The sequence below is a fragment of the Lepidochelys olivacea genome, assembly GCF_965140295.1.
Source record: "Lepidochelys olivacea isolate rLepOli2 genome assembly, chromosome: 1".
Lineage (NCBI taxonomy): Eukaryota > Metazoa > Chordata > Testudines > Cheloniidae > Lepidochelys > Lepidochelys olivacea.
The window spans coordinates 202,981,900-202,996,501 of NC_140411.1; the positions used below are offsets into that span (position 1 = coordinate 202,981,900).

Consider the following 14,602-nt stretch of genomic DNA (forward strand, 5'->3'; position numbering starts at 1 on the left):
AGTATCTGCTACAGTAATGACCACACTGCAGAGTTTAGGAGTTTGAATGTGGCTCAGCAGTTAAATGATGATGATCAGCTGCCCTCCACATCTTTAATAAACACTTATATAGTGCCTTTCATCTTCAGAGAGGTTAGTAAACCTTACTTCTTCCCCACAATCCTTGCGGGAGTAAGTGTGAGCCTTATTTTATAGACAAGGAAACTAAGACACAGTGAAGTGAAATGACTATTCAGAGGTCACACAGTGAGTTAGAGGCAGAGCCAGGACTAGAACTCAGGAGTTACTGCCCCCCCGCCCCCAGGCTCACGCTGAGAGTTCTAGACCAGTGGTTCTCCTCCTCTTTCATACTAAAACTGTCCTGTCCTGCTGGGAGCTAACTAGGAGCCTTCTCCCATTTGGCAATGTGGGAAGGACAGTGGTTGCCAACCCCCAACCCCTATCTGTGACCATTATGAGTTCTCCACCTGTCTCATTTTCTCAAACTATTTCAGATTCTTTCCCTACTGCCAGTAGCTTTTAGGTGGTAGTTATGCTGGCATGATGAACCCAAAGACTGAATGAAAGAGAACTGAGACAGGGTATTTAAAATGTCTTTTTTCCCCTTCTTTTTTTATGGGTAGACCCTGAATAAACAGAGCCAGAAAGGTCAGTCTTATCGCATAGATGCAGAGGTGCTGACGCATGATGTCCCATATCATGATTACTTCTACACTGTGAACAGATATTCCATCACCCGCACATGCAATCAGAAATGCAGATTACGGTGAGCCAGAATGGTGTGGGGCGGGAGAGCCATGCTGTATGCACTGAAATATACTTACTAAAAGAGGTGTCTACAGCATGGAAAAGTTGCATTTCTTTGCACAAATTTCTTCCCTTGAAGTGTGGTTCCACTGTGAAAAATATGTAAAAATGGCCCCTTCTCATTCACTGTATGTGTTTCCTGCAAGTATTAGTCAGCTCTGGTGGCTTTTAGTGACAAAAATAAGGTTTTACTCTTCTGCCCTGCACAGCTAACGTAGTTTCAAGAGAATGAGCTGGGTTGTACTCCTCCTCCTTGGGAACTCTCCGTGGAATTGTTTACCAAGTACCAACAAATTACACCTGTGTATGCTCCTGCACAGTTGTTATTGCCAAAGGCATAACTTGAAGCTATTAAATTGCCCAGGTGTAAGTGAAAGTGTAATTTGGCCTGCACCACCTCTACTAGTGGGGATGGTGCTCACTAGAGAGAACCCAGCTTGAATCTCAGATCCCAAGCTGACTTTGCAGACTTGGGAGTCAGGAAAATCATCTTATAAACTGAGCACATCTGATGTGAAAATCACTGAGACAATGAACATGAACCCTCATAATACCATTTTTACAGTCGCTTTTTGGCGCTGAAGCACACTGCGTAAGAGAATAGGTCTAGTAGCAGCCAATGCTCAACACTGCCGTGTGGGAAACCCGGGTTTGATTTTAGGCTGGGATCTCTGGCACTGGGAGTATGAAGGGAAAGGGGTGAACTCTGTGCCTGGGGAAAACTGAATGCCTTGAGCAACCCTCCTAGCTGATGTAAGGGCTTGTCTTCATGTACAGCGCTACAGTAGCGCAGCTGCACCACTTTAGTGAAGACACTACTACACCAGTGGGAGAGCTGCTTCTGTTAGCATAGTTAATTCACCACCCTGAGAGGCAGTAGCTATGTCTGGGAGAAGCTATCCCCTCAACATACGCTGTCTACACAGGGGGTTAGGTTGGTATAACTACTTCACTCAGGGGACCCCTGAGCAATACAATTATACTGATATAGGTCTGTAGTGTAAACCTGGCTTACAAAGCAGCATTGACTGGCTCTGAAGAGAGACTCCTCTAGTCCTTCTCATACAGATGTATGGTGATCATAACGTGTCAAGGGGAGAGGGATATACAAGCAATGCACGTAGAGTGTACGTGTAGGACAATAGCAAATACAGTATGTAACACCATATGTAACACTGAGCTATAATTAAAAAGAACAGGTGTACTTGTGGCACCTTAGAGACTAACAAGTTTATTTGAGCATAAGCTTTCCTGGGCTACAGCCCACGTCATCGGATGCATAGAATGGAACATATAGTAGTGACATATATATAGTGACAAAGTTCCTGCTCTACCTTGGTGGGTCTTGCGCTTATTGGCAGATTGGCTCGCCTTGGAGCTTCATGGCAGCCCTCAGCTTGGCCGTTTTTCTGAACCCACAGTCCCAGTCGACTCCTCCTGTGACTGACCAGGAGTTGGGAGGATATGGGGGGAACCTGGGCCCTCCCTCTGCTCCGGGTTCCAGCCAGGGCCCTGTGGAATGCAGCTGTCTAGAGTGCCTCCTGGAACAGCTGTGTGACAGCTACAACTCCCTGGGCTACTTCCCCATGGCCTCCTCCGAACACCTTCTTTATCCTCCCCATAGGACCTTCCTCCTGGTGTCTGATAATGCTTGTACACCTCAGTCCTCCGACAGTCCGCGTTCTCACTCTCAGCTCTTAGTGCCTCTTGCTCCCAGCTCCTCACACGCAAACCACAAACTGAAGTGAGCTCCTTTTTAAAACCCAGGTGCCCTGATTAGCCTGCCTTAATTGATTCTAGCAGCTTCTTGATTGGCTGCAGGTGTTCTAATCAGCTTGTCTTAATTGTCTCCAGAAGGTTCCTGATTGTTCTGGAACCTTCCCTGTTACCTTACTCACGGAAAAGGGACCTACTTAGCCTGGGGCTAATATATCTGCCTTCTATCACTCTCCTGTAGCCATCTGGCCTGACCCTGTCACAGTATATTATTGGTCTGGACTTTAGTGTGCAAACAGAATATAAATGTGATCAAGTCAAAAAAAAAAACCTTCCCTGTTACCTTACTCACGGAAAAGGGACCTACTTAGCCTGGGGCTAATATATCTGCCTTCTATTACTCTCCTATAGCCATCTGGTCCGACCCTGTCACAATAAATATATATTAGTGTGTGTGTGTGTGTATATACACACACACACACACACACACAGAACATGAAAAGGTGGAAGTAGCCATACCAACTGTAAGAGGCTAATTAATTAAGATGAGCTATTATCAGCAGGAGAAAAAAACTTTTGTAGTGATAATCAAGATGGCCCATTTAGACAGTTGACAAGAAGGTGTGAGGATACTTAACATGGGGAAATAGATTCAATATGTGTAATGACCCAGCCACTCCCAGTCTCTATTCAAACCCAGGTTAATGGTATCTAGTTTGCATATTAATTCAAGCTCAGCAGTTTCTCCTTGGAGTCTGTTTTTGAAACTTTTCTGTTGTAAAATTGCCACCTTTAAGTCTGTTACTGAGTGTCCAGAGAGGTTGAAGTGTTCTCCTACTGGTTTTTGAATGTTATAATTCCTGATGTCAGATTTGTATCCATTTATTCTTTTGCATAGAGACTGTCCGGTTTGGCCAATGCACATGGCAGAGCTGCATTGCTGGCACATGATGGCATATATCACATGAGTAGATGTGCAGGTGAACGAGCCCCTGATGGCGTGGCTAATGTGATTAGGTCCTATGATGGTGTCTCTTGAATAAATATATGGACAGAGTTGGCATTGGGCTTGTTGCAAGGATAGGTTCCTGGGTTAGTGTTTTTGTTACGTGGTTGCTGGAGAGTATTTGCTTCAGGTTGGGGGGCTGTCTGTAAGCGAGGACTGGTCTGTCTCCCAAGATCTGTGAGAGTGAGGGATCATTTTTCAGGATAGGTTGTAGATCCTTGATGATGCATTGGAGAGGTTTTAGTTGGGGGCTGAAGGTGACAGCTAGTGGCGTTCTGTTATTTTCTTCGTTGGGCCTGTCCTGTAGTAGGCGACTTCTGGGTACTCTTCTGGCTCTGTCAATCTGTTTTTTCACTTCAGCAGGTGGGTATTGTAGTTTTAAGAATGCTTAATAGAGATCTTATAGGTGTTTGTCTCTGTCTGAGGGATTGGAGCAAATGCAGTTGTATCTTAAAGCTTTGCTGTAGACAATGGATCGTGTGGTGTATCCTGGATGGAAGCTGGGGGCATGTAGGTAACTATAGCGGTCAGTAGGTTTCCGGTATAGGGTAGTGTTTACGTGACCATTGCTTATTAGCACAGTAGTGTCCAGGAGCTATAATTAGAGCTGGTAGACCATCAGCCTTAGCCTGGACCAGTCCACTCAAGTGATCCACTTCCTGGACACTACGGTGCTAATAAGCGATGGTCACATAAACACTACCCTATACCGGAAACCTACTGACCGCTATTCCTACCTACATGCCTCCAACATTCACCCAGACCACACCACACGATCCATAGTCTACAGCCAAGCTCTACGATACAACCGCATTTGCTCCAACCCCTCAGACAGAGACAAACACCTACAAGATCTCTATCAAGCATTCTTACAACTGCAATACCCACCTGCTGAAGTGAAGAAACAAATTGACAGAGCCAAAAGAGTACCCAGAAGTCACCTACTACAGGACAGGCCCAACAAAGATAATAACAGAACGCCACTAGCCATCACCTTCAGCCCCCAACTAAAACCTCTCCAACACATCATCAAGGATCTACAGCCTATCCTGAAGAACGACCCATCACTCTCACAAATCTTGGGAGACAGGCCAGTCCTTGCCTACAGACAACCCCCCCAACCTGAAGCAAATACTAACCAGCAACCACGCCCCACACAACAGAACCACTAACCCAGGAACCTATCCTTGCAACAAGGCCCGTTGCCAACCGTGCCCACATATCTATTCAGGGGACACCATCATAGGGCCTAATCACATCAGCCACACTATCAGAGGCTCGTTCACCTGCACATCTACCAATGTGATATATGCCATCATGTGCCAGCAATGCCCCTCTGCCATGTACATTGGTCAAACTGGACAGTCTCTACATAAAAGAATAAATGGACACAAATCAGACGTCAAGAATTATAACATTCAAAAACCAGTTGGAGAACACTTCAATCTCTCTGGTCACTCAATTACAGACCTAAAGGTCGCAATGTTACAACAAAAAGACTTCAAAAACAGACTCCAACGAGAGACTGCTGAATTGGAATTAATTTGCAAACTGGATACAATTAATTTAGGCTTGAATAGAGACTGGGAGTGGATGTGTCATTACACAAAGCAAAACTATTTCCCCATGTTTATCCCCCCCTCCGCCACCCCCCACTGCTCCTCAGACGTTCTTGTTAATTGCTGGCAATGGCCCACCTTGATTATCACTACAAAAGGTTTTCTTCCCCCCCTGCCCCCCCGCTCTCCTGCTGGTAATAGCTCATCTTAAGTGATCGCTCTCCTTACAATGTGTATGACAACACCCATTTTTTCATGTTCTGTATGTATATAAATCTCCTCACTGTATTTTCCACTGAATGCATCCAATGAAGTGAGCTGTAGCTCATGAAAGCTTATGCTCAAATAAATTGGTTAGTCTCTAAGGTGCCACTAGTACTCCTTTTCTTTTTGCCAATACAGACTAACACGGCTGCTACTCTGAAACATTTCTGATACAGTTTCTTCTGTTGGAAAATGCTTCCATCAAACCAGAAACTTCCCAAGGGAACGTGTTAATTGCAACAAAAATCTGTTTAAAACAACTGGGGGAGAGAAAAGCATTTTGACAAGGTCAAAGACATTACATTTTGACATTTTCAGAATGGAACATTTTAACTTTTTTTGTTTTGTTTTTTGAAATTTATTTAAAATTATATAAAAAAAGTCAAAGTCAAAATGAAACATTACAAATTACCTGAAAAGGATTTTTTTTCCCCCTGACATTTATTTTGTGAGATATAAACATCTGTTTTTATTCTTATTGGGAACTAAAGCAAATTTTGAAATGTGGAATGTCCTGTGAAATGGAAATTCAAGTTCCCACAGAGCTCTAGCTGCAATGCAGTTTATAGTTTTTCTCTACCCATGTCTAATCCCTACCTGTTCAGTGTGAGTGCTGCCACCTGACAAAGTCTTGACTATTTATAATAGTGACTGTTTTGGATTATGGACAACCACTAACTTTACCATTGATCACTCACTTTATCATTCCATTCTGTGCTGTGGCAGGCTTTCCACAGATGTGAAATACAAAAAGCAGCCATGGGGCCTCATCAAGTCTCTGATTGAGAAGAACACCTGGAGCGGGATAGAGGAGAATTTCAAACAACTTGGTGAGGATTTGCTTTTCGTAGTAACAGGGTGAAATCTTTTTTGTGGATGGATCTGGTAAATTTTAGTGGTCATGAAACTGATTCTACAAGAAATAAATTTACAAAGTGTGAGATTCTCTTCGTGTGTCCTTCAAGTCAGAGGATCCCCTAGGTCGGGGTGAGCAAAATTGGAAAGAGTCCAACGGAGGGCAAAAAAAATGATTAGGGGGCTGGAGCACATGATTTATGAGGAGAGACTGAGGGAACTGGGATTATTTAGTCTGCAGAAGAGAAGAATGAGGGGGGATTTGTAGCTGCTTTCAACTGCCTGAAAAGGGTTTCCAAAGAGGATGGAGCTAGACTGTTCTCAGGGGTAGCAGCTGACAGCACAAGGAGTAATGGTTTCAAGTTGCAGTGCGGGAGGTTTAGGTCGGATATTAGGAAAAACGTTTTCAGGAGGAGGGTGCTGAAGCACTGGAATGGGTTACCTAGGGAGGTGATGGAATCTCCTTCCTTAGAGGTTTTTAAGGTCAGGCTTGATAAAGCCGTGGCTGGGATGACTTAGTTGGGGATTGGTCCTGCTTTGAGCAGGCGGTTGGACTAGATGACCTCCTGAGGTCCCTTCCAACCCTGATAGTCTATGAAAACTTTTTGGCCTGAAGGCCATATCTGGGTGGGGAAATTGCATGCAGGGCCATGAATGTAGGGCTGAGGCAGGGGGTTGGGGTGCAGGAGCGAATGTGGTGTGGGAGGAGGTGCGGTGAGCAGGAAGGGGCTCAGGGCAAGGGGTTGAGGCAGAGGAGGGGTCCGGGGTGTATGAGGGGGCTCAGGGCAGGGGGTTGGGGTGCAGGAGGGGTGTGGGGTGTGGCAGGGGGTTGAGGTGCATGCACGGGGCTCAGGATAGGGAGTTGGAGTTCGGGGTGCGGGCTCTGGCCCGGTGCCGCTTATCTGGATCGGCTCCAGGGTGGCAGCAGCATGCACCAGGGCCAGGGCAGGCTCCCTGCCTGCCCCAGCCCCACTCCGGGAAGCGGCCGGCACTACGTCCCTGTGGCCCCTGGGGAATGGGAGGGTAGAGGGCTCCCCCTGCTGCCCTTGCCTGTGGGTACCTCCCCTGAAGCTCCCATTGGCCATGGTTCCCTATTCCCGGGCAATGGTGTCATACCAATAAAATAAAAACTAGCAGGATCTTATTAAAGGGGAAAAGACAAAATGCCACATTTATTGTGAATATAGAAAGAATCATAGTAAGTAGTTAGTTATAGCTATAACATTCCATTCAATCTCCTATTTATTCACACATTCATTCATACACACACACACACACACACACAGGTTCTGCAAGGTTGTTATCATAGATACCAGCCTTAGAATTGCTCATGCCAAGCCACTGGCCAGGTGGCCTGGACATGAGGAAGGAGCAGGGCCTTGTCAGATGCTCATCTGATGCTTCTGGAAGATAGTTTGCAGAATCAGACCCCAAAGTTCTCACTTTCTAGAGTCCATTTTTATAGGAATTTATTCCTATGGCAGTCTATGGGAATTGCTTCATCATGCTGTTGCTGAATCAATCAGCAGATGGCACATTCCTGACGGCTCCGTGCTGCCAGATGTTATCTTGTTCTTTGGTTCTCCCATCCTTGAGGCTGTTGGGTGGATTCCAGTCTTCCCTCCAGGGGTCCTCTGGTTATTTCCACTTGACGCCTTCTTCAGCCGATGTACACTGGATTCTTAGGCTGGCACCTCCCTGATCATTCAGTTATTATCCACACCAATCAACCATCCACATACATCCTGTATCTCTATTTTAATCACAATTGTTAACAAAGCGAGATGAATACAACAAAAGGGCGGGGAGTCTCTGGGTGCTGTTTCTGTTTTTACAGAGTATTGCTTTGAGTCTCTCTCTGTGTGCATCCGATGAAGTGAGCTGTAGCTCACGAAAGCTTATGCTCAAATAAATTTGTTAGTCTCTAAGGTGCCACAAGTCCTCCTTTTCTTTTTGCGGATACAGACTAACACAGCTGTTACTCTGAAATCTGTGTGAGCAGTTGTTGTTACAAATAATTGCTTTGAGAACTGACTCTGTCTTAGAACGTACTAACACAATTAGCAGCTTGCAAGTTTCACAAAGAGAGGGAGAGAAACAGTACCAAAAACCAAGAGACCTCTTCATTAGTAATACCCTGGAATTTAAACTATGGGGAATCAAACTTATTTGTGATTTTAATACAGAACTTCTTTAATATGATCCAACAACGGGAGCTTCAGGGGGAGGTACCCACAGACAAGGGCAGTGTGCACAGACCTCTGGCCCCCTCTCCCAGGGGCTGCAGGGATGTGGTGCCAGGGCCCACAGTGCCATGGGGGTGGCAATCCCACGGGCCAGATCCAAAGCCCGCGGGCTGTAGTTTGCCCACCCCTGCCCTAGGTCAATATATTGCTAACTCTGGGGTGCCACTGTATTGTGCTTCCAGTATGTTATCAAAGGGCTCCTACAAAAATTTTCCACTTAGCAATCAATAGTCTTGTGTCCAGGGGATTGGGGTCAGCTCCCAAGGAGGAGGTGTGAGGATACAAAAAAAAAAAAAATCCATTAATTTGATTTCCCATTTAAATCAAAGTGCTTCCTTGGTTGTAGCTATGAGAAAGAAAGCAACAGCGCTTGGCAAATACATTGAGCTGTACTGTGCTGGAAAAGTATACATTTCATACCTGTAAAGTACTGAGTGTAATGATGGTAGTACAAGTCGATGGTACAGTTTAAGGAATCTCTTATGTATCATATATATATTTTCTAGAAGACAACAGCCTCTATTGATTTGTTTGCCTTGCCTGTTATTTTCTCTATCATAGCCAGATAATGTGAGCTTTCCATTTGAAAAGCAAAGGGAAAAATAAATACTTATTTTCAACTGTAGAATCAGATCTGCTAATGGAAGAATATGCAATAACCCAATCTATAGAAGATCCTGGGAAACTTATTGCCCTAAGAAGACGACGACGGAATTTACACCGGAATATGGCAGAGCTGCTTCCTAAGCGTTCTTCACAGCACTCTTCTGGGGACATTGGATTAGAGTCCCAGGGCAACGTAGTAGGTGGGTATAGCAGCAGTTAGAGAGGGTGTTTTAATTAGTAAAACAGAACAAACGTGATGCCACTATGTGTATTTGTTAGACCCAGTTAGATAAAGACAGCTGGATTAATAGTTTATGTTTATTTTACATTACTAAAGCTTAGATATACAGGATCTGGAGCATGTCTGATCCTCTTTGCAGTGACAAGCATCTGCTGAACTCAAGTCCAATCTATAATGTATTCTGCTCCAAGGTAACTCTAAACACAGCACAAAGCTTGCACGGGAAAAGCAATGCAACCTGATTTTAAGAACTTGCACAAAATCCCAAAGCATTTAATTTTTGGACTTTGACTAAACAGGTAACTGAATGCAGTCCTTGAAACGGTTACAATTTTACAGTTGCCCCCTGGACTCATCATCCCAAATGATCATCTTGTTTTGTATTTTTAATTAAACTGACTTCTTTGTCAATCTTCTGGCTGCTTCAGTCGTTTCTGGGGCACTGAAGCTCATCTAGCATTATTGCCCCTTCCTGCCACTAGACGTGACAGATTGACTCGCCATGGCGTACAGTAACTACTTTGAAAGAGAAAAGGAACATCTGTGCAATAATGAGTGCCAGAGAACTCTGACTTATATGAAACAACTTAAATTGTAACCACTGAATGGAGAACACAGACCTTAAACCAGGAAAAAAGCCCTTGAGAATACCAGAGTAAACTTGGGTTAGTAGCATATGTAACTGTGTTAATTCCCACATTCCTAATCTGCCACCATTGCTCCAGCTTTCCAGGTGAGTGCTTTTGTCTCCATGCATGTTGCAGCCTTAATGTATGTCCCTTTGCCAGGCCAGGAAATCTGAATGTTAGGAACTATTGTAGGAGATCAGGTAACTTACACAATTCTAGGTTAACCAGTCGGTAGTGGTGGGTGACACCTTTTAGTTTGAGAGAAAATGTACACTTCATCCTGCCCTATGCCAATATCAAATTCCCAAAGGTGTCCAATGGGGAATGGTTTTGCAGTCAGCTGAATTTAAAGTGTTTTCTGCAGGATGATAATTACTGAAACCAGGTTGACTTTTGGTTCGATAGACAAGAAAAGAAACTGGAATGGTCATTGGTACGCAGCATTGGCCATGTGACCAGAATGGTCACTGGTATGCAGCATTGGCAATGTGATCAGGTAGGCATATGGAAGTGAGTACCCACTGGGAGCTGCTTTGTCTAAGGCTGTCCACATAGCAGAGCTGCGGTTGTGCTGCTGTAGAGTAGACACTTGCTACAGTTACAGAAGGGTTTTTTTGGTCGTTACAGTAAATCCACCCACTCAAGAGGCAGTAGCTAGGTCGATAGAAAAATTCTTATGCTGACCTAGCGATGTCTGCATCAAGGTTTAGTGTAGCTTAACTGTGTTTCTGAAGGGCATGAATTTTTCACACCCCTGAGCAACGTAGCTAGGTCAATCTAAGTTTTAAGTGTAGAACAAGCCTAACTCAGAAACATACTTCACAGCACTGCTTTGCATTAGCATAAGAGATGGACATATAAACTTGATTCCTCCATTGGGATGGACAGAGAAATAGTTTCTGTTATGTGCATAAATGGGCATCCCAGACTGCACACAGCTGGTGTGACTGTCCATCGGGGCTGCCATCTAATCCACCACTTGCTGTGCACTGTAGACTCCTCTTTAGGAGAATTAATGTTGCGCATTTCTAACCTGATCTTTTCCATTCCCTACAGGAAGGAAAAGGGATGCTGCAAGGAAGACCACAGCCATCATTGTGATAATGAGCATCTTGTAAGTACTCACTGAGGTTAAACCACAATTTGACTGATGTCTGAGAGCTAATCGTATTTACACCTATATAGGAGCAGAAAAAGACGATTCATGCAGCCTGTGGTATATGGGCCCCAAGTGAGGTCAACTTCAGTGGTCTTCAGAGTAGAACCCTTTGTTACTCATCATTTTCTTAGATTGTAAGGGGACTCTCTCTTTCTTTGTGTTTACATGGCACTAGTACAGTGGGGTCCTAATCAGGGCTGGCCTGAGGGGCAGGCGATCAGGGTGGTCACCGTGCATCCTGGCATCCAGGGGAATGGGAGGAAGACTCCAGGGGAGGAGCTCAATTACTGCGTTGTATGTAGAATGAAAAATGTGCGTGGTTGAACTAGTCGGTGCTGCTGCTAGTTCATGATTGTTCACGCAGTACATTTTCTAGTATTCATTCACTCTAGTTTTAAAAATGCCAAAGGGTGAGACTTCCACCACTTCCTTTGAAAGACTGTTTCACAGCCTAATACATCCCACTCAGATGCTCTTGATACCTTAAAGTCCTGCATGATGCTTTCTCAGGTTCTTTCCTCAGGGTTTGTTCAGATAGGATAGAACATTATTCATTCTGGCCATCATGGCCCAAGTAACACTGCAGAAGCAAAATGATAGCAATGATTAAACCAGTCTGATTTTCTTTACACAGTTTGCTGCTCTTGGTTTTGCTGAATGTGACTCTCTTCCTTAAACTATCAAAGATAGAGCGTGCAGCTCAGTCATTTTACCGGGTCCACCTTCAGGATGAGAAGTCTTTAAAGTGAGTGAATTCCTCATCTTCATCCAGATATAAGAACCTGATAACTTGGATTGGACTCATAACAAGCAGATTTCAGGAGGCAAATCTTTAAATACTTTTGTAACCTGTAGCCCTTTTACAGTTGACACTGCTGTCCAGCAAATGGCTTCACATTGCACCACTGGCTTTCTTCCTCTCCAAGATATTTTAGAATTAGCCTGCCCTTTTTCTGCTGTTTTTCTCCATCTTGTCTCATGGAGATCTACACAGAATTGTAGCCTCCTCATTTCTGCTGATCCCTGCAAGGTACAAATATCTCAAAGTTCATGTCCCGCTCACTTTTTAAAAGGATGAAGTACCAGTTTTGGAGTGTGATGTAATTTAACATTTTTGCACTTCTGTTGTGCTTTACATCTTCCAACACTGTGAACATGTTATCCAATTAAATGCATTACAACATTTGCAAATGGACTTGATATTCTCAATAACTAGGTTTGTGTATCTGACTTGAAGGAGACAATTTGGGAAGCGGTGTCTCTATATTTAAAGGATTTTAGTGTGAGGGCTGATATGTTCATGACTTTGACGCCTTTGGCTACCCCGCTTCTATTTGTTTAATGCAGACCTTGATACCTGTCTTGCTTCACCTCTGTTGGCCATAGCATTGAAAGACAGAGTTTCAAAATCTAACCTAATCTTTAGCAGGGACAGAGAATGGCAGTCCTTCTAATTTTGTGCTAGGACAGACCTTTGCAACATAAGACTGGCAAAAGAACTAGATCACTTTAACTTTCCTTCAGATGAAAGATTTTACTCCTGTTTAGAAGCCTGAGGAATTCAGTTTGTTAATTACAATGCATGTTTCCTCTTAGTGTCCAGTGTATACAAATGCACTAAGGCAACATCTCTAAGAAAGTGGTAACATAGTTTCAAATGTAACTGTACACAGTCTGAATGCGGTCCTGGCTTGAAAAGTGCTAATGAGTGCAGGTAGAGACCAGTGCTTGCTGGGTATGGATGTACAGATGTTTATTCCATGGTATTGATGATTCTCATCATGTTCCCTTTTCAGCTTAGTCCCTGACATGGTGTCCAGAGAGGATATCCCTCAGCGTGACAAGGAACAGGTCCAGCAGGTGAAGGGGGTGCTGCAAGACTCTATTGCAATGCTTGAACAGGTAGGCTTCCTTCCCGCACACGCTTTTGTCGCTTCTGAGGTAGCTGTGAGGAAACAAAAAAATAGAGGTCATTTTTCAAAAGTTTTAAAATCCCCTTTAAAAAACGTCTTGCTCTATGAAATAAATGAGCTGGTCTGCGGCTACCTGTCTTCAGGAAGAACAAAGCTGCAGCAGGATGTGTAAGAAAGTGGCAATATTTTCAGGCCTTGCCCCTTTTCTTTTGCTGGGCTTCATTTGTCTTTCTGTACAAATTGCCTGTTTCCTGAGCACTCCGTATTTCTGTTTGCCTAGAGCAGAAGAAGAAATAGAAAAAACATTGATTTGATATATTCATTGCACTTTGAAGAATCATAAAAATTAGAAGCGGAGAACACCTATTAAATAATTTAGTCCCTCCTCCTGCCAGTGCTGGATTCTGCCATAGAGTGCATGCCCCATTGGTTTGCCTAGTTCAGCTTCCTATGACCGGGTTTCAACACTATTTTTAGGAGACTGTTCCACAGCCTGGTAAATCTAACAAATAGCAAATCTTCATTGTCTAAATTTTCCTTTAATTTTTTTTCTCCCATAATGTATAGTTCTGCTTCTTTGGATCACCCTGTGCTAAGGCAGAAATCATATTTGCCAGGATAGCTAACTCTGGGAGTCCAGGAGCTTGAGGCATATCATACTAAAATGCTTAAAAAGGGAACGTAGGCAGGTAGATTTGAGTTTGCTTCTATGCTAGTATGGCCTAGCGATAAAGTTCTGGCAGGAAGACTCATACAGCCACTGGATTTCAAGTTGTTTCCAAATGAAAGGTGTTTGTAAGAAGAGTGGGACTTGGATACACAGTGGAAAATTTCATGCTGTGAGGATTCAGAGTAACAGCCGTGTTAGTCTGTATTCGCAAAAAGAAAAGGAGTACTTGTGGCACCTTAGAGACTAACCAATTTATTTGAGCATGAGAGTGAATTTGTGTGGGGGGGTGGAGGGTGAGAAAACCTGGATTTGTGCTGGAAATGGCCCAACCTGATGATCACTTTAGATAAGCTATTACCAGCAGGACAGTGGGGTGGGAGGAGGTATTGTTTCATATTCTCTGTGTGTATATAAAGTCTGCTGCAGTTTCCACAGTATGCATCCGATGAAGTGAGCTGTAGCTCACGAAAGCTCATGCTCAAATAAATTGGTTAGTCTCTAAGGTGCCACAAGTACTCCTTTTCTTTATGCTGTGAGGAGTTATCTGCCTACCTCAAGATAATTGGATTCAGATTGGATTGGCTGCCTTTCTGAGAGCAATCAATGCAGGAGTGGAGACGAACAAGAAGTCTTCTCAGGCTGAAACTCAGCCTGTTTTGCTAAGTGAAGTTCTAGGATGCCCCGGGGGCTTTGAACTGCACATCCTAGTGGAAGAATATTTGGTCCGCTTGTTGGTGGGAGACCATCAGGCAGGAAAGGCACCAGCATCTCACAAACTGGTGATTTACGCCCACACTTAAGAACCCCCTCTTGATACGGATAATCCTTTCCAATGACATCTTTGTTTCTAACTTTGCTCCCTTGTTTTGGTGAAAGTTGTGGTGAGGCAGCCCTAGTGTTACCTGGAGACCACAGACTTCCTTGACCACTG

At 44.0% G+C, this 14,602-nt stretch overlaps 1 protein-coding gene across 11 annotated transcripts in view; it reads left to right on the forward strand.

Annotated features, from left to right (window-relative positions):
- The window catches only part of GRAMD1C (GRAM domain containing 1C), an 83,683-nt gene that overhangs the window by 65,020 nt on the left and 4,061 nt on the right, over positions 1–14,602 (forward strand). For all 11 annotated transcript variants that reach the window (XM_084636130.1, XM_084636123.1, XM_084636120.1 and 8 more), the window contains 6 exons: positions 624–766; positions 6,079–6,182; positions 9,080–9,259; positions 10,986–11,043; positions 11,723–11,833; positions 12,885–12,990. In XM_084636130.1, the coding sequence (XP_084492256.1) occupies positions 624–766; positions 6,079–6,182; positions 9,080–9,259; positions 10,986–11,043; positions 11,723–11,833; positions 12,885–12,990 (702 nt within the window). The remainder of the gene's footprint in view (positions 1–623; positions 767–6,078; positions 6,183–9,079; positions 9,260–10,985; positions 11,044–11,722; positions 11,834–12,884; positions 12,991–14,602) is intronic.